This window comes from Corylus avellana, chromosome 7, assembly GCF_965113065.1.
Source record: "Corylus avellana chromosome 7, dhCorAvel1.hap1.2, whole genome shotgun sequence".
In the NCBI taxonomy this organism is placed as follows: Eukaryota; Viridiplantae; Streptophyta; class Magnoliopsida; order Fagales; family Betulaceae; genus Corylus; species Corylus avellana.
Window position 1 is genome coordinate 620,236 of NC_142496.1, and position 18,758 is coordinate 638,993.

Sequence of the window (18,758 nt, forward strand, 5' to 3'; positions counted from 1 at the left end):
CTGATTACTAATCTGGGCTTGGTTCCTCGGTGCCATGTAATCAACATAGCATTTATAATCACAATGGTCTGAACCAGGGACGGAGCCAGGAAATTTTATAGAAGGGGGCCAGCCAAATTTTTTTTTTTTCGGTTCTTTAGAATTTTTTTATTAAAAAAAATTATTTTTGTTGTTTTTTATGAACTAAAGACTACTGTAAAGGCAAAAAAAAATAAACATTTGAAAGTAAGGGCCAAAAATAAAAAAACTTAGTGGGTATGGGCCAACAAAATTAAAAATAGGGCCAAAATTTTTTATTGGCTATGGCTAAAAAATTTAAAAATAGGGCCAATTTTTTGTTTTGGAAGGGGCCAAATGACTAAAATTAAAACTTTAATTTTACTTTTTTTACTTTTTTTTTTAATTATTTTTTTAACTTATAATTATTTTTTTCCTTATTTTGGGGTTTTTATTATTTTTTTTACTTAAAATTTTTTTTTTCCTTATTTTGGGGAGGGGGACCATGGCCCACCGCGGTCCCCCCCCTCCCTCCGTCTCTGGTCTGAACTCTATAAATGTTTGCTCCTCAGACTTTTAACAATTTTGTTAGCTGAATTGTTCCAATCAAGTTTTAGGCAACTCGCTCACTTGTTTGTGTTAGGTAGTCTTGAACCTCAACCCCAAAAGTTAGCTTAAGAGGTGACTATTTCTTTCACACTTATAAAGTGACTAACAGCCCATTCTACAACCGATGTAGGATAACCCTAACAATCTCTCCTTAGGTTAGAGCAGCGACAATCCATTTCTTCCGTGAACTGTTGGGCCAAGACTTGTTGATAAATCTGGACTCTGATACTAGTTTTAGGTGGTATTGGGCATCTCTCAACCCCAAAAGCTAGCTCAAGAGGTGAGGCTTTCTCTCACGCTTATAAACTGACCACCAACCATTTTCACAACCGATGTGGGTTAACCCCAACAGTTTGGACATGTAAATTTCATAGAAGATCTATGATTATCCCATTTACTGTCTAAATTGCTGAGAATCTAAATCTTGGTCCTCAAACATATTTTCAACACTATTCAGCATTTTTACAATTGGAACAGTGACGTGCTTTTCTCATGTGATGATGCTAAAATAGAAGAGAGAAGAAACAACCACATACAATTATGTCACTCCACTTTTACCATCATCTACTAAACTTAAAGACTAGCCTAATTTTTCGTAAAGAATAAAGTTTTCCTCCGAAGTTTTGAAACAATTTTCTTCAATTTAATCTGACAAAGTTTTCTTTTAAATTAGGTTAGAAAAATTGTAAACAAAAAATAATAATAATTCTTCAAATCAAGTAGAAAGAAAACCCTAATTTTTTTTTTTTGGACATGTCTATACAAGGGAGAGAAAATGGAGGAAGGGAATTCAAATTAGTAACATTCACTTCATGAGCATATTGAGTTAACGAGAGGAGTATAATGAGGCATATGTGTTGGCTTGGGCTGAACCTCACTAACAACGACAGTATAGATGGCCACTCTCTACATAAGAAGAAACAAGCCCACTAAAACCACAAAGGGTATACTCCTACAAAAGTTAAGTTCAAGAGACTGCCAAGGCCCAAGCCCAATAACAGCCAAAACATTGCTTCATGAAAATGTTGATCCTTCTTCCACTTTAATCCATATGAAGGGTCAAAAATCAATATGTGCTAGTCATCTAATGGGACAAGTATATAAAAGCAACTCAGTAGAACAAAATTTTGGTGGGTTCCCATATGTATGAATAAAGGGGTAACATATATCAGGTGCTTTTTTTGAAGCTTATAGTTTTAAAATATTAAAATATCTTCCCCCCATCAAGCAAGGAAAAATGATGCCCACTAAACTTTCGGAAGGAGTAATCCCTCTCCTCATTTCGAGGTTTAGGTATGTGAGCGTTCGTCAATGTGATCACTAGTTGAGTTGCTGCATTCAACAATTGATCTTATTGACTTGATTGATGTTTACAATACAAATGTCTCTAAATGGATAATATTTTAATATCAACCTCTCATAGGCCTCTTAATGCCACTGCCTTCTGCAATCAGCCTATCATTGCCTGGATTTCTGCATGTTAAAGCCTCACAAACTACTTTCTTTCCCAAGATTGAAATCTCAGAATTTTCTAATACATGCAGCAATAACTATGGACCCCATTTGGTTTGCCAGAATTCATCCAATTCCATAATGCAATTCATGTGATCTCTAACTCCATCAAGCAGACTTCTACTACTTCCAGAGCTCACATTGTAGGCTTGCAAGACTCTTCTATTTCCTCCCACTGTTCATCTCCTACCCCTTGCAGTATCAAGGCCAACTTCCATGTTGCCATTTGTCCAGAGTTTGCAGAGGCAGCTATAGTTATTAGTGACTCTCTGATGGGAACATTATCAAAGCTGCCACCAAGCACATGCTCACTAAAGATGCCTCAATTGGTGAAGCTCAAGCAACAGTGTTAGCTGCTCAAACAGCCACCTTCTGTGGACCAAGCTCAACTTGGTCCCAACTTGTTTGCTTATTGCAACTTTGCAAGCAAAATCTCATACATCACTTTACAATTTATCTTAATATCAATTATAGGGCATATGGTTTAGCTAAATGAGCCGTTTTTCACCTTACGTTTGAAAGCATTCTCAATAATTCTCAAATTCTTTTTTCTACTCGGATTAAAAGTGAGAAATATCTTATTTAATTTTCTTGATATCCTAACCGGTGAATTCACATCCAAGGAGACATAATTTCTTGTTAATTATTCTCTTATATGCATTACATTTTCTCAATTTGGAAACAAAACAAAGGAAAAAAAGTATAAGAAGAAGCAAAAGCAATTAGTATATAGAGTCTAGAGTAGACACCTTACACCTATACATAATTACTTCTTGCCATTTTTGCTGAAATCTCATTATTACTCAAAAGAGTCAAAGCTCCATGCAAGCAACCATAATTATATCAATGTTTTAAACAATAAATTCTCATTTAACCATAATTATATCAATGCCAAATAAACCCTTAAATCCACTCAATACATTCTCCAAAAGGAAAAAAAATAAATTATGGAGAAAACAAATAAAATAAAAGTTGGATAATTTAGTACCAATTCTTTTTCTTCTTCCTTCTTCTTCAATCAAAATTAAACCCTTAATCATGTTATGATACTTCATTACAATTTACACTTATGAGTTTGGTTTGGTTTGGTTTTAGTATAAAAAATATTGAAAAAAAAATTAGAATTCTGTTCTAAATCTTATAATATCCACCGTTAATTTTTTAACCCAGGACAAGCCTAGCCTTACTACTTTGGCCCAGGTCTCATGAAAATCCAACGCATAAAATTCATAACCAGCCTTCCAAAACCATGCAAGACAAAATTAAAAAAAAAAATTAAAAAAATTAAAAAAAAAATAAAAAAAAAAGAAAAAAAATTGAGCTCCACGGCTTCACTCATGTCTCTTCTGACCATAAAAATGAGTATAAATAAATAGATTTAAACAAGTAATAGCAGTGAAAAAAACCCACAAAGTCGCAGCTATATACAAATACAATCACATCTTCGTAAACCACTCGTGAAGCTCCTCGGGTAACTATTAGCATCATCTGTTTTTATTTTTATTTTTATTTTTTTTGTAGTTCTTTGATCATATAGTCTGAGATGTTACAGGGGTTCTGATGGTAATTGGGTTTGCTTTTTGATGTCTACGCTATTTTTGCTTATGTGGGTCGGGAATTGAAAAGCTTGAGCCTTTGTTGTTCACTTCTGATTTTAAAAGCCCTAAGATGCTTGGTACAGAATTTCTTATGCTTACTCCCTTTCTCTCTCTCTCTCTCTCCTTTTTTTTTTCCTTTTTTTTCCTGATGGGTTATTGGTATATAATCTCAGTTCATGTAAAGAAGTTGCTTCTGCAATCATTTCTGTGTAATAGTGTTGCATTTTGACTAGGTTTTTATTTCTTGATTGGAAGCTAAAGCTGAAAAGATTGTGAATTTAGTTTCCTAATGCCTTTTCATTCGAAGTTGTGGTTCTTGGGCTTGTGTTTGTTTGAATGAGATTGGAGGTGGGTATTGGAAATTTTAAATCTTTGTCACTGGAAGTTTGTTGATAACTGAGGACAGGGTTTCTGAGCTGATTTGATAGGTGGGCAAGCTGTAATAATGGATTAGATCACGGGTGCTGTTTCAAGAGGATTCTTTTTTTTGATGAATTATTTTTTGTCTGCGTTGTTGATATGTAATCTTCCGTGCATAGGAAATGCTTCTAAAGTCAATATCGTGTGTTTGTCTGTGTGAGTGTTTGCATATTTGTTTGTGTAAAAATGTGTACTTTTGTAGGGTTTTGATTGCTTGCAAGCGGCAGCTGTGAAAGATTGTGCATTGGGTTTCTTTTTGCGCAGTAGTATTCGGTTTCTTTAGGTTTGTTGATTTTTAGACTGAAAATGATGGTGAATGGGGTCTTGCAAGATGCAGCTGTGAAAGATTAGAAAGTTTCAATTGAGAAGAGGGGGTTCTGAACCCAATAGAGACATTTATTTTCTGAACCTAAAAGAGGCGCCAGTAGTGTCGGATTTCTTTAGGTTTTGATTTTTAGACTGAAAATGATGGAGAATGGGGTCTTGCAAGAAGCAGCTGTGAAAGATTGTGAATGGGGTTCATAAAGTTTCAATTGAGAAGAGGGGGTTTTGAACCCGTAAGAGGAGTTTATTTTCTGCAACCGATAATGAATGGGAACTGTTTTTCTGCAACCAAAAGCAAGACTGTTGAGTGCTTACAAAATGCTATGAAGGGCTTCTGATTCCTTCTTGTAGATTATTGGTGCCTTTGGTTTGGGAATTACAATGACGTTATTGTGGTTTCAATTTGAACTTTGTATGATATTCTGATTTCATCTAATAGATTCGATAATGTTTTTTCAGTTGTGCTGAAACTGATGCTTCTTAAACTCGCGATTATTTGAAGCTACGGCCTATACATGCGTGGATGGTGTTGTGATTAGTCCTTATTTCGAAAGTATCCAGAGTTATCAAAAGACTTTCTTTTTTTCAAAAGACTAATTTATATGTCTTCATTTCCTAACTGTTAATCATAGCATCTCATAAATTCAATGGAATTGGTTGCTTGATTATCTCCCTTACCACTCCCAAAAAAGAAAGAAAAGAAAACGGACATTGTAACTTTTGTTCTATACTCTTTTTTTTCTTTCAGGTGCAAAGTAATCCGAGGAGGAGAATGGGAAGTAATGGTGTGGACTCACTTGCTAGGGCTGATGAGGCTGGAGGTTCCGAAGCTACCATTGAGATTAAAATAAAAACATTGGATTCTCAAACATATTCCCTGAGAGTTGATAAACAGGTGATCTCTATAGTGCTTTTTTGTGGGTGATTTACTTTGAAGGATATATTGTGAATGCATTTGTTGCTTAAAAGTTTATTTATTAGCTACCAATTCAGTAACACTAAGATTCTTTGGGTACAATCCATTTTTGATTGCGTTAGGAGTGCTAAAAATGCACTTTTAGCATATTGACATAGTTATGCTGCAGTGTATGAGATGGCTTTCTACAATTATTATGTCTTAATTTGTGAGGAAACCTAGAAAAGTAACATGTATGTATTCAAGTTTTTAATATATTTTTCAAAGCTTCTTCAACATGATAGACTGGCCAGCTATTGTACGTGAGAGTTTGTCACATGGACTTTGGGAGTCACTATATTATTTTATATTTTTTAATAACCTGCAGGTGCCAGTTCCTGCTTTAAAAGAACAGATTGCTTCCGTCACTGGCGTGTTATCGGACCAACAACGCCTAATATGCCGAGGAAAGGTTCTAAAGGATGATCAACTCCTCTCTGCCTACCGTATCCTTTTTTCTTTTATGCTTCTTTGGCTTGCGGACATGTTTTTAGCTCTAAGATCTAGTGTCATCTTCTTTGTTCCTTAAGAAGCTCTTTCAATTTCTATTTTAGGTAAAAGTTTAGCATTTATAATATATATGGTACAATGAACTTTACATGGTTTGTTTATCACCGTCTCCTTGCTGGTTCAATCTTCTGATGAGCTAGGTAAACCTCCCTCTTAGGAAGGAGGTTCCACCAGACCCCAGGTCGCAACAGAGGCACCACCTTGCTCGTGTGTGTGTGCTTGTGCAGGTGTGGGGACATGTAACTGAGTGTCTCTATGTTACAATATAGAACAGGGAGTAGGGTCATGTAGAAGTCAGAAAAGATTGATAAAGTTACTTGAACTCCTGTTGTAGCTGTCCTGGTTTTCAGGTGGTGGGTAAGTTTCAAGAAAAGTTCAATTAAATTTTTTATGCCAACCAAGTGGGAAGCATTATATTAATGACTCGGGGCTAGTAAACTTCTAAACTTGGCAGTTCTTGATTTCGCTTGAAAAGTGATACCTGCATTAGATCTTGTGATCCGTAATAATATACTCTTCCATTCTAAAAAAACTTTGTTGCTCTAAAAATTTACTCCTGTTTTCTCTTATTTACTCTCAAGGCTTTGAGAACATAATGAATTCTAAATAATAAATTTGTGTCCCAAAACGATATGAGTTTTGCGGACAGGGTGTGACATCCATAATAATCAAGATGATAACATAGATGTTGTGCTCCTACATGGTTAGTTAATCCTAAACATACTTTCAACATGGATAGAAAATTTGTTCAGTTTGAAGATGAATGTTTCAGTATTAGGTTCTATTAAATAAAAGAGTAGGTCTGGCATTCCAACTGCTAATTCAGAAATCTATGTATACCCTAAAATCTATCCTGCATGGTTCATGTTCCAGGTCACATTGCTCTTGCTGAGAGGTGATGTACACCGGTAGCAAAGGATTCAAATGCTAAATGGATTGTGAGTGAATTAATTTTTAGCCTTATCCTTCCAAGTCAGTTGAACATTGGGGTTCAAGCATTTTAGTTGCTTACTTTTAACACCTATAACCTATCGTGCAAGACATATTTACTATTGCCTTCCCTCTAGCCAAGTCTGCATTACATGATATTTTTAGCTGCCTCTATTTTTTTATTTTTTAAAAGTTATTATGTATTTAATAGAGGAGAGGTCTTGTTTTTGGTGGGTGTATATGGAGGGTTCTCCTCAAAATTACAATATGAAGTTCGAAAGATTGGGAAAGTCTATAAAAGAGGAAATTTGGATGCTGCCAAACACAGGCATACAATTCTACAAAGATCTCAAAAATATGGACTTTTACTGTTCTTACTATCTTTTCATTTTCAGCATTTGAAATGAATTTCTTACCTTGACGCAAGTTAGATGTTGAAGATGGTCATACCTTGCATCTGGTTGTTCGGCAACCTGTTCTGCCATCATCTGAGGGTTTATCCAATCATCCAGGTATATTGTGCTTCAATGCAATAATAATCTTTAGATAGTTACTTTTTATATGCTGAATAAGATAGAGCTTCTTTGTTTTCTAAATAGAAGTGCCTTTAAATGTGATGTATTTCTGTTATTGGCTCCTCTTAATGAGCAACTCACATCAAACATTCTACTAAATAGATTCATAAAAAAAAATTCTACTAAATATAAATTATGCATGATGCCTATATGGGTATATTTATATCTACTGTTGAAATCTTAGATCTAGTTGTATTAAGTTCTGACAGAAAAGTGTGTTTTTCCCTTTGCAATTGCTATCCTTTAGTAATGGCAAGAAGCTCACATGCCAATATAGGAATGAACAATCAACCAAGTAAGAGAGTGTATCTTTGAGAGGAGTAATGCAACATACGCAACTCCCATTCCACTGGGCTGATGTGACGGTGCACATCATCCCTTGGATCAACCTTTATTAACAAATGGAAAAAATTTAAAGGATGATGGGTACTGCCACATCAGCCCAATAGGATAAGAGTGAAATTAGAATTGAGTATTTATAATTATTCCTTTGAGAGTAGTTTTTTCCCCATGAACACCTTTCTTTAATGCTAGTTATTTTCCAAAACTCCTTCAGTTGGTGCTGCCATCAAATTTTATTGTCCTGGGGTCCAACTTACATGACCTAAGTGCTTTGAACATCACATTCAATTTGTTAATAGCCAAAGTTGTAAGTATGCTCTACAAATGCAGTTTGATCTACTAAATGAACCAAAAAAAGAGAGATTTGTTCAGTAAATCAATAGAGATAGGTTTGATTACTAAACCCTCGGTTTGTAACTCATTAAGATATGTTTGGAGGATAAAGGCATGCCTAGTTCATTGTACGTGATCACATCAATAGATGCAATCTTTAATTCAGAAGGGACATTGCAAATATTGTTAGTTTTGGGGGGTATTTGAACTTTTCCATTTTCTTTTTCTTAGGGAAACATGTGTTATGTCACTTTGGCATGTGTTCTAACAATTATTTGGAAATGTGCTTCTCTAGAATTCTACCCATACGCATCGACTCACTTGGTTATTTATTGGAGAACCTGCAATTTGGTTAATAAATGACTCCCGTGATTCTCTAAACTTAATGAATTTGTTGACTAAGAGATTCATGTCATCTTTTGCCGAGGATATTCTGAGTGTATTTTATCTAACTTGTCTCCTGTTCTCTTTATTTTCTATGCATTTCTTAAGAATATTGATGTGCATATTGTTTGTTTCTCAAAAATTAGATTCACTCAGTAAAGTTTACTGCTGAACTCTATTGTTTGCAGCAATTGATCCTGCTTTAGGTACAAGCCGTGGTCAAAGTAATCAGGTAGCCCCTGGTCTTGTTATTGAAGCTTTCAGTGCTGTTCAGGGGGATAGCGTTCCTCCAGAAATCAATCGGGTGAGTCTAACTACAAGAGGATTGAAGAACTTTTATGGTATTATTGGTGGAACTATATCTCACGGTAATGGTTTATCCTCTCTTATCTTTTTTCTGAGCAGATCGTCTCTGCGGTTCTGGGTTCTTTTGGAATTACAAACGTTTTAAGTGGCGGTGAAGGGATTGATGTCAGGGTAAATCTACTGTCTACTTCTGGGAATTAATGACTTAGCTTGTTTGCTGGACTCAGTACAAAATATTACATATATTTCCACAGGCTGGATATAGAATGACATTTGTGGTCTCTCTCCCTGAGAATCTACCACTATTACACACAAAAAATAAGTAAAAAGTACATTCAAATGAAATTTTAAATTTCTAAAGTACATGTCTTCAGAAGCTATACTTTTTTTTATCCAAATTTTAAATTAGGTAACTGTGATAGATGGCTTGACTAAGGAGATGTATGCCACTATCTTCAAGGTCTAAGAAAAATGTAGTTATTTGTGGCCTATGACATCTGAGTATACACACACAGATATACACGTTGTTAATTGATCTATATATTTAAAGAGAAAGTACATTCAGTCCCCTTAACTACTAAGCAATTTGCAATGCCCCCCCCACCCCCACCCCCCCCCCCCCCGCGCCAAAACTACCATTGTGGTTGCAGTGTCTCCTTTTTGCACAAAAATGACAAAATTACCCCAATAAATTATATAAAAAAAAAAATGAAAAAAAAAATCAGAAAAATAATATAATAAAGACAAAAAAAAAAAAACCAGGAAAAATGAATTTTTTTGGACGAATTGAAAGTTCACGGAACATTGCAAATTGCTTGTTAGTTGATTGAGGTAAATGTACTTTCCTTATGTGTAACTTAATAACTTACTCTTTGGGGCGATGGGTGGATGCTGAAGGAACATGGTACTCAAAATCCTACCCAGCTTCAGTCTGAACAAACTGGCATGAGGGGTCCACCTGATAGATCTCACAGTACTTTTGGACTTCCACCAGCAGTTTCTTTGGGACCTCTGCAGCCTCCTGTAAGTTTGAAATCCCTTGTTTGCTTTATTAATATGTATTTTTCCCCTGATTTACTGTATTTTTATATATATTAATGAACTTCGTGGAAGCTTGTTGTGGTTGAATGGAAAGTATTGTGTAATATTGTTGGTTTTTGTAGGTAATTCATGATTCTTTGACTACTCTATCCCAATATTTAAGTCTAATGAGGCATGACTTTGATGCCATTGGTCAGTTAATTTTCCATTTGTCATTCATTATTTTTCATCTACAAGATTTTATAATGTTTTTCCATATCTGTTCCTCCTGCAAAGCTGGTTCTTTGAGTCAGTGGTGACGCATTTTAGTGGCAGGGAGAAGTGGGGGAAACAGTGCTCAGGCGGCTGCCACACATGGTAATGGGGAGAGAGGTCCTAATTCCACACTGCCTACAGGGACAGTACAAGAAGGGTTTCCAACACCTGCATCCTTGGCAGAAGTCATGCTATCGTCCAGACAAATGCTCATTGAACATGCAGGAGAATGCATACTTGTGAGTTCTCAAGTCACTTTATCATCTTTATATATTCTTGAAAGAGAAATATTAGAGGTACTAACTCTTTTACTAATAGGACTTACTGAACTGATGTGTAGCTCATTCATTGGTGCTCGTTATATTTCTCTTAATTAATTGTTTTGTTTTTCTCCAATGAATAAGCTACATATCAATTTAGTAAGCCTCTATTAGTAAAAGAGTTAGTACTCCTAGCATTTCTCTTCTTGAAAATGAATGTCTTAGCGTCCCATGATTTTTGCAAAATATGCTAGTGGCTGTACTTGTTAGGAGTTTTTCTCTCTATTACTATCTACTCATATTTCAACAATTCAATTGCTCGAGAGTTGATGAATCTTGTTTTTTTTTTTTTTTTTTTTCTTTTCATTGTCCAAGAATCTGTATATCAGGACATGTAAAGTGTTTATGATCTTCTCACAGTTTGAAATTCTTCTGATAAACCAATAATAATTTATATGTTGGCAGCAACTATCTAGACAACTGGAGGATCAAGTGAATGTGACTGATCCCTCAGTGCGGTTAAGCACTCAGTCTAGTGTACGTAGAGCTGGATTTCTAATTCATAATCTAGGCGCACTTCTACTTGAACTTGGTCGTACAACTATGACATTGCGGCTGGGTCAAACACCGGTAGGATTATTCTTGTTTCTGGTTTATGTGATCTTCTCAGTTATGCCATCACCTGCGCTTTATGTGTTGCTATGATTGATTTCTTATGCAGTCAGAAGCCGTGGTTAATGCTGGACCTGCAGTTTTCATATCCCCAACTGGTCCTAATCCTATCATGGTTCAGGCAATGCTCTCACCTTATTAATGTTTCTGTTTACTTGTTAAAAACAAAATGTTTACTGTTGAAAACAGTTCTATGTCTGCTGATTGAACCTTACATGTCCAGCCTCTTCCTTTTCAACCTGGAACAAGCTTAGGTGCCATCCCCATGGGAGGTGTGCAACCTGGCTCTGGTTTGGTCAATGGACTTGGTACTGGATTTGTTCCGAGGCGTATCGATATACAAATAAGAAGAGGTACCATGTAATATTTATGACTTGGCTATTTAAAATCCATGTTCCGTTTGAAGAAAATTATGTCCCTAATAGATAGGTATTCGTTTTACCGAAAGGTTCTTCAGCAACTACCCCAAATGTTAGTCGTGAGGAACATAGTGATACTCAGCCGCCCTCTGGGCTCAGAAACTCAACAACGAATTCTGGTGGTGAAAATCCTATTATGACATCAACTTCAAGGGTCTCAGAGGGTCCATCTTTTGGTGGAGAATCAGGAGTACAGGTGGTACCGACTAGGACCATGATTGCAGCAGTACCTGGTCCCTTCAGTCGCCTACCTTCAGATTCAGCTGGTAATTTGATAGGTTTATACTATCCAGTTCTTGGAAGATTTCAGCATGTGGCTTCTGGACTTGTGAGTGGTGAACAGGGATCTCAAGCATCTGGTGAGCACCATTCTGCTGGCCTCCAAACTGAGCAGCAGACTAATTCTGCAGTACAACAGCATAACATAGATGGTCCTGCTAGAGATGGTAATCTGAACATTCAGCTATTCAATAGATTAAACATTTCCTGGAAAATTTGAGTTTGTAGTTTTGGAATTCTCTTTTGGCGGCATATCTTTGCAGGATCATTTCCAACTCCCTATTTAAGACAACAGCAGCCATCCAATGCACGCAGTGGAAATATTAACATTCTCTCAGCTGATGGGACCCAAAACAGCCAGGAGTCTGATGGACAAATACCAAGCAGTGTTATGCAGTTCTTAAGGACTCTTTTTCCTGGTGGTGAAATTCATGTTGAAGAAGCCAGTTCAGAGGGAACAGGTAGAGGTTCTGTCTCTGAGCATGAGCATGTAGGGACATCTGGTGGTTTTGTGAATGCACCAGAAGCCGAACCGAGAGCAAGCGACGAAGGAATATTTTTGTCTAATTTGCTACATCAGATCATACCCTTGATATCGCCACAAGCTGGTTCACAGCCAGATGCTAGACCTACAGAAGCAGCAAACGCTTCTGAAAATACAATGCCTCGAGATTCTTCCACCCAGGTGAGCATGGTTCACGAACCTTGTCATGGCTTTTTTATTTCTCATGTTTCAACAAACTATCGAGTTTCTTGTGATTTCAACCTGTAATGCTCTTTATTAAACCAAATAGAGCGTGAATTCGTAAGTCTTGCCGTCAAGCAAAATTTTGATTTACCCCCCTCAAAAAAGAAAAGAAAATAATGCTAAAATTATAAAATGTATGAAGAGAAGCAACATAATGAAGTATTTGCAGGCTGAGGACTCTGATGTTGGGGCGTCTCGTCGACCAAATGATGATGAAACAAGCCCTCCAAATTCGAAACGCCAAAAGGTACTGCTGCTGAAACTATTAAGCTCATTGAATGTGGTATGGTATTTCCTCACTGAGCTGGATGCTTTTGTTTAGTGTATGGTATAATGCATTTATTCTGCTATTGGAGACATACTGAGTGGAAACCGGGTTGTTAAAATTATTACATCAGACTGGTTTTCTGGTTTTGAGTATCTTAGTTGATAATCATAAGATTTTGTTAGTGAGTTTCTATATTAAGAATCGTATTTTGTATAAGAAAACACAGGAATCAGTGACTTCTAAAAATGCTAGCTAAAGCAGTTTGAGAAAATGTGGAAAAATCTAGCGTTTTCAAATCACAGACAAAGGGGTGTGCTTTTAAAAAATGCACGATTTTAAAGGCCAACTGTGCCTTTACCAAACACTTAACTATGTTTTAAAAAATCGTGTTTTCTTTCATTGCATTTTGAAATTGCTATTTTCTCAAACCACACGTTTTAAAACTGCTAAACCAAACATAAGTTTTATTATCAAAACTAGGATTTTATTGAATAATAAGTGGAAGTATACTACCACTACCACTCCCACCACCACCCCTCCTAATAATATTTTACTGGTAAAAACTAAGTGCACTGCTGCTGTTGAAAAGAGGTGATTCATATCTGGGTTTTGCATGAAATAAATTCCTTTGGACGACAACCTTGGCTTGTTGGTTGGGTTTACTATTGCATACGCCAAAGAGTTCTATATAACATGTCTGCCTTTTGTTGTCTAAATGTGCTTAATATCTCTGCTAACTCTTCAAATAACACTAATCTTTTTCTGGATGCAGATGGAGTGATGTCATAAGATTGGTGATCTAATCTTTTCTGGATGCAGATGGAGCCAAAAAAGTTGCATAGCAGCCAAAGTAGTTCATTGGTTTTTTTCTTTTTCTTTTTCTTTTCCTTCTCAAGCGGGAAGTTGTGAAGTCGATATTTTATCGAGTTATAGGGGATACTCTCTGAGACAACTTGTTTTTTCTTAGACTATAAATAATAAGTGTTGTAAGACTTATAAGTTGGATTTTATTTCCAATAGAGCTTTTTTTTAGTTTGAGAATTTTCATTTTTTAATTAACCCTTTTCAATGCCTTCGTTTCTTGCTTGGAGTCCATCTCTAACTTAATTTTACATCCCCAAGAGATAGTTCAATCAGCTGGAGACCACGCCTTATGAAGCGGAGGTTACTAGTTCGAATCCCTCCTCCCCTTCTTGTGTGGACATGTCAAAAAAAAAAAAAAAACAGATTATTTTATATTTTATTAAAAATAAAAGTTAACATTTTGTTGACTTTTATTTTTCTTTTTTTTAAAAAAAAAAGTTTGGGGTACTCTTAACTTTTACTGCAACTTTTTTACAAACTTACGTGGAAATCTCTTTAAGTACTATGCGGTGCTACATGTGAAAAAAAAAAAATTAAGCTAACACAATTTGACATTTAAATCCATTATTTAGTGATTGACGTGATAAGTGGTATATGAACTGTTATATTAGTTTGTAAAAATTTTATATTAAAAGATGTAAAATTTCTAATAGCACTCTTGCCGATTTGATTGGTTTGGGCATTTTATTTCGGCTAACTCGAATTTGACTTAGGTGTTATAAAAGAACTACGACATATGTGTTATAGTTTTTTCAACGGTCTAAATTTAACTTTACTTTTTCTCTTTTTATTATAAAAAACTTGAAATTAAATTAAAATTTAAACGGATGAAAAAACTACTATACATGTATTTTTTATTATTATTATTATTATTTTTTTTTAAAAAAAAGAGAGCATCTGAGTCAAATTCGGCCAACTTACAGTAGTTAAATCTTGTTAGAACGTTGTTGGAATAAACTTTGGGCCAGATGAACCCGACTTAGTTCGGCCCATCCGAATGGTATAAACAGCCCAATTTTCCACATCATATATGCCTAAAAGTAGGATTAGGGTTAGGGTTTTTTGGCGGCAGAGACTCATCTAGTTTGCCTCCCTTTGCAGCTTGAGAGCACCAAATCATGGCTGAACAGGTCGGTGTCAGATCCATATACTGTTTCTTCTCGATTCTCTGTACATTACACTTTGTTTCTCGCTTCACAAAATTAGGGTTTGGTTTGGGAGCTATATGATCAAATATTTTTTTGTTTTGTCCTTGCAGACTGAGAAGGCGTTTCTGAAGCAACCAAAAGTGTTTCTATGGTATGGAAAAGCGAAGTGATTTTTTTTTTTTTTTTTGTTTAACTTTACGTTCTGGGTTTTGATAACTTGTGGGGTTTGCTGGCATTGCTGCAATAATTTTCCCGATTTTTGGTGATTGTTTTGATTTCCTTTGTTTTTGGAAACCTAATTTATAGCTCGAAGAAGTCTGGCAAGGGAAAGAGGCCTGGCAAGGGCGGGAACCGCTTCTGGAAGAGCGTTGGTCTCGGTTTCAAGACCCCCAGAGAAGCCATTGACGGTCTGTGTGTGAGATTGATTTTGTATTTGGTTGTTTTTTGAACTGTGAATATTGAGTCTTAGTTGAGGGTGTTACTTTCTGGGAATGTTTGTTTCTTGCATATACTACAATCTTACTCAAGATTAGTACTTTCGGTGAATTTGCTAATTGTTCATGTAGTGAGAATGAGTACTTTTTCTGCTTAATTTGGATTGTGTGTGTATATATTAGCTGATTATATCTTTATTGGCAGTATAGATTTGCAATTTTCTTTCTTGGAATTTGGGTTTCAGACCATAAGTTGAGATTTGAACATTTGCTGATATAAATTTGGTTTCCACCTGTAATATTTAGCCATTGTGATGTCTCTGTTTCCTTATGGAAATGGGAATAAGTACAAATACCCGGTCCCGATCCTAGAAAACAGGCTACAATCCATCAATACTGTGTGAGATCTATCTGATAAAGAACTGGTATGTTTATATAGCTAATCTACGATGTCTCTGTTTCCGTATGGAAATGGAAATAAGTACAAATACCCGGGCCAGATCCTAGAAAACAGGCTACAATCCATCAATACTGTGTGAGATCTATCTGATAAAGAACTGATATGTTTATATAGCTAATCTATGATGGCCTTGTATTAATGCTTGATGTATGTTGGTCATTTTTATTTTTTAAGTGCTCAATTGGGTATTGAATGATCAAGTACGTGATTTTGTTGTTTTCAATTCTAATATTTTTCTGTTTCCCTTTATGAATTTTCTTAGTTTGGCTAATTTTTATAATGTCTATGTCATAACTCAAGTACAAGTATGCATTGGGTTTTGAAGATGCAAAGACAGTCTTATGTAATAAAAGACCGTAGCTTTGAACCATGATTCAACTTGGTTGATTGGTGTAAAAATTTGATATTTATGTTAGTCAAACGAAATTGCAATATTTTATGGCAAGACAAGGAAGGCTAGAATTAGAGATTAACTCATTTGTCAAAATTGTTGATGGAGCCACTTAAAGAATTGATAAAGACATCAATGACGTTAGCTGCTATGCCTTGTTCATGTGAAACTAAGAATTTTTTATTTTTTTGGCTGAGTCATTTGAAACTAAGATATTGCACCATTAAGTAGTGAGTTTTCTGAATCATAATCACGATGAACACACATGTTGGGGATTATCCTATCTAGATGTGTGTTTCTCAGTTCTTCAAGTACTGAAAGAGCTTTAATTTGGCTACTTTTTTCATAATTATTTAGCAGTCAAAATTGACTTTTTGCTTATTCCTTTTTCTCTGTTTTGCACAGGAACCTACATCGATAAGAAATGCCCCTTTACTGGCAATGTATCTATCAGGGGTCGTATCTTATCTGGCACTTGCCATAGTGCTAAGATGGTTAGGACCATTATTGTTCGTCGTAATTATCTTCATTTTGTGAAGAAATACCAAAGGCAAGATCCTGCTTTAGTTGTGATGGATATCTCTATTTCCTGTACATTCTCTCACTTAGGAAAAACATAACCTTTTTTTCCTTTCTTTTCTTCCACTTTTGGGCTTCTTTCAGATATGAAAAAAGGCACTCAAACATTCCTGCACACATATCCCCATGCTTCCGCGTGAAGGAAGGAGATTATGTCACTGTCGGCCAATGCAGGTAAAAGTTTCTTGAATGAAAGGCCCTCTTGTTTTGTCATTTGTTGGTGTATGATTTAATGGATACGTATGCACAGTTCCTAGTTTTGACTGTCTACTCTCCCCCCTCCCCCCAATCCAATCTTTCAGACCATTGTCGAAGACTGTGAGGTTCAATGTGTTGAAAGTCATTCCGGCTGGATCTTCTGGTGGTGGGAAGAAGGCTTTTACTGGATTGTGAGGTGATTTCCAGTTTTCCTCAAAGGCTGGTTATATAATTGTCATGGTTTTCAGTGAGCTAGAGAGGACCTTTTGAAGTTGGCAACAGCATGGTGATTGGGTGGACCTGGACTGTTAAATGCTCTGCTCTTTTTCTGCTTGTTTCAATATAATTATGACTTCTTTAACTACTGTTTAAATTTTGGTTTTTAATAGGAATTCCATCTACTCTTCTATATTTATTACCATGTGATTTTCTCATTATTCCATTAGTTACTTGGCCAAAGCATGAATTTTCTAGCTGCCGACAAACTCCATTGGCCACTTATCCTTTGCACAACCATTTGCAATCTGGGGACCTATAATACAAAAGTGGCACTTGCACCAACCTTGAGTGGGGTTACACGTTGCCACGTCAGGGTCCACTAATTGATCACTCTTTCTATCATTTCTTTGATGCCATCAAGATATGTACTAAAAGAGTTTTTACTAAAAAAAGGAAAAAAAGAAACCTCTTTTTAGGTTGACTTGACATTGGATAGTCGTATAATAATAGAGACATTGTTTGATTAGAGCAGAGTGTTTTGTAGATTTGGCACTGAAGAAAATCCCAAAAGATCTGTATTAGATTTTGAAATCCAACTTGATTATGCATAGATTAGATCCCAATTTTGTCTTGTTATATATAACAACATATATGGTATCGTGTTATTAAAATATGGTGTCACGATATTGAAACTTTGGGGAATCTTCAGGAAACTTATTTTGAAGATACTTTCGAAGTTCTAAAACTTTCAATAAAGAGTTTAATTTCTTTCAATTATTTCGTACCGTTAAGAATTTATGTGAATCTTGTAAAAAAATTTAAAATACCATTTTTTTTATTATAAAAAATTGTAAAGATTCATACACCTGTTTATATATATTTACAACAACTTTGCAATATTTCTTATTTTTCAAGAAATAAAAAATATGGGTATTTTGGTAATTTTAATCAGATTTAACGAGAAAAAAAAAAAAAAAAGAAAAAAAAAATTTGAAAGTTTAATACTCTTAATTGAGAATATTTAAACTTTGGAAGATAGTGTCAAAACAAGTGAAAGTTTTTAATGAATAATTTCTATTTAGGGTGGGTATGCTGAGCAATCCGATTTAATTAATTTGGTTAAGTGGTCAAATCTCAATCAAACTAGTGGAAATTTGGAGGACAAGAGGTGGTTAGATGATAGCAAGATAGAAAGAAACCTTTTTTTCTTTTTTGGCCTTTTGACCATCAAGACGACGTCGAATAAGTGAGGAAGAAGGCAGATATTTGATCCAAAGCTATGATTGGTACCTTTTGTATAAAGCAAAAAGAGAAATATCTTCCCATTCAACATGTCCCTTTTATTCTGTATGAACGCATCCCAGATGCCGAATATTTCACTTTCAAATCCTTTACCACTTAAAATATAAATCAAACTTCCTAATCCAACTTATTTCTTAACTTATTCAAAGACCATGTAGCATCACAAATAAAGTTACTTTCTATTACCTAAGAAGAAAATAATAAGAAATTCAAACTGCGTGACAGCAAATAATATTGGCTGCAACGAATTGCCACATGCCCGGCTCCTGTTCGAAAAAGAGATTCATGGACTTATATGTTTGAACATGTACTCGGGCACGTGAAACCAATCAAGGCCATTCCTCGATTGCCTGTAATGATTGACTACAAATTTAAACGGGTAAAATAGCCTTGTCATTGCCTGTTGCGAAAAAAAGTCAAGAAATA

At 35.4% G+C, this 18,758-nt stretch overlaps 2 protein-coding genes across 6 annotated transcripts; both read left to right on the top strand.

The window, feature by feature from the left end:
- Positions 1 to 3,477: 3,477 nt before the first annotated feature.
- Positions 3,478 to 13,796, top strand: LOC132183714 (Ubiquitin-like superfamily protein). Of its 5 annotated transcripts, none has more exons than XM_059597111.2 (16): positions 3,478 to 3,589; positions 5,209 to 5,355; positions 5,744 to 5,861; positions 7,287 to 7,367; positions 8,678 to 8,793; positions 8,895 to 8,966; positions 9,693 to 9,818; positions 9,959 to 10,028; positions 10,146 to 10,330; positions 10,817 to 10,981; positions 11,073 to 11,144; positions 11,247 to 11,376; positions 11,481 to 11,888; positions 11,985 to 12,406; positions 12,639 to 12,716; positions 13,510 to 13,796. In XM_059597111.2, the coding sequence occupies exons 2-16, from the start codon at positions 5,233 to 5,235 to the stop codon at positions 13,516 to 13,518; spliced, it is 2,175 nt and encodes a 724-aa protein (XP_059453094.2). In that variant the 5' UTR covers positions 3,478 to 3,589; positions 5,209 to 5,232; the 3' UTR covers positions 13,519 to 13,796. The 5 variants fall into 5 exon arrangements, with proteins under 5 accessions (XP_059453094.2, XP_059453090.2, XP_059453093.2 ...); XM_059597107.2 differs by having other exon boundaries at positions 3,481 to 3,589; positions 11,472 to 11,888; XM_059597110.2 differs by having other exon boundaries at positions 3,482 to 3,589; positions 10,152 to 10,330; positions 11,472 to 11,888.
- Positions 13,797 to 14,623: 827 nt separating this feature from the next.
- Positions 14,624 to 17,226, top strand: LOC132184136 (small ribosomal subunit protein uS17). Its single transcript, XM_059597649.2, has 6 exons — positions 14,624 to 14,731; positions 14,860 to 14,900; positions 15,056 to 15,156; positions 16,440 to 16,584; positions 16,698 to 16,787; positions 16,916 to 17,226. The coding sequence occupies exons 1-6, from the start codon at positions 14,720 to 14,722 to the stop codon at positions 17,004 to 17,006; spliced, it is 480 nt and encodes a 159-aa protein (XP_059453632.1). The 5' UTR covers positions 14,624 to 14,719; the 3' UTR covers positions 17,007 to 17,226.
- The last annotated feature ends 1,532 nt before the right edge of the window (positions 17,227 to 18,758 follow it).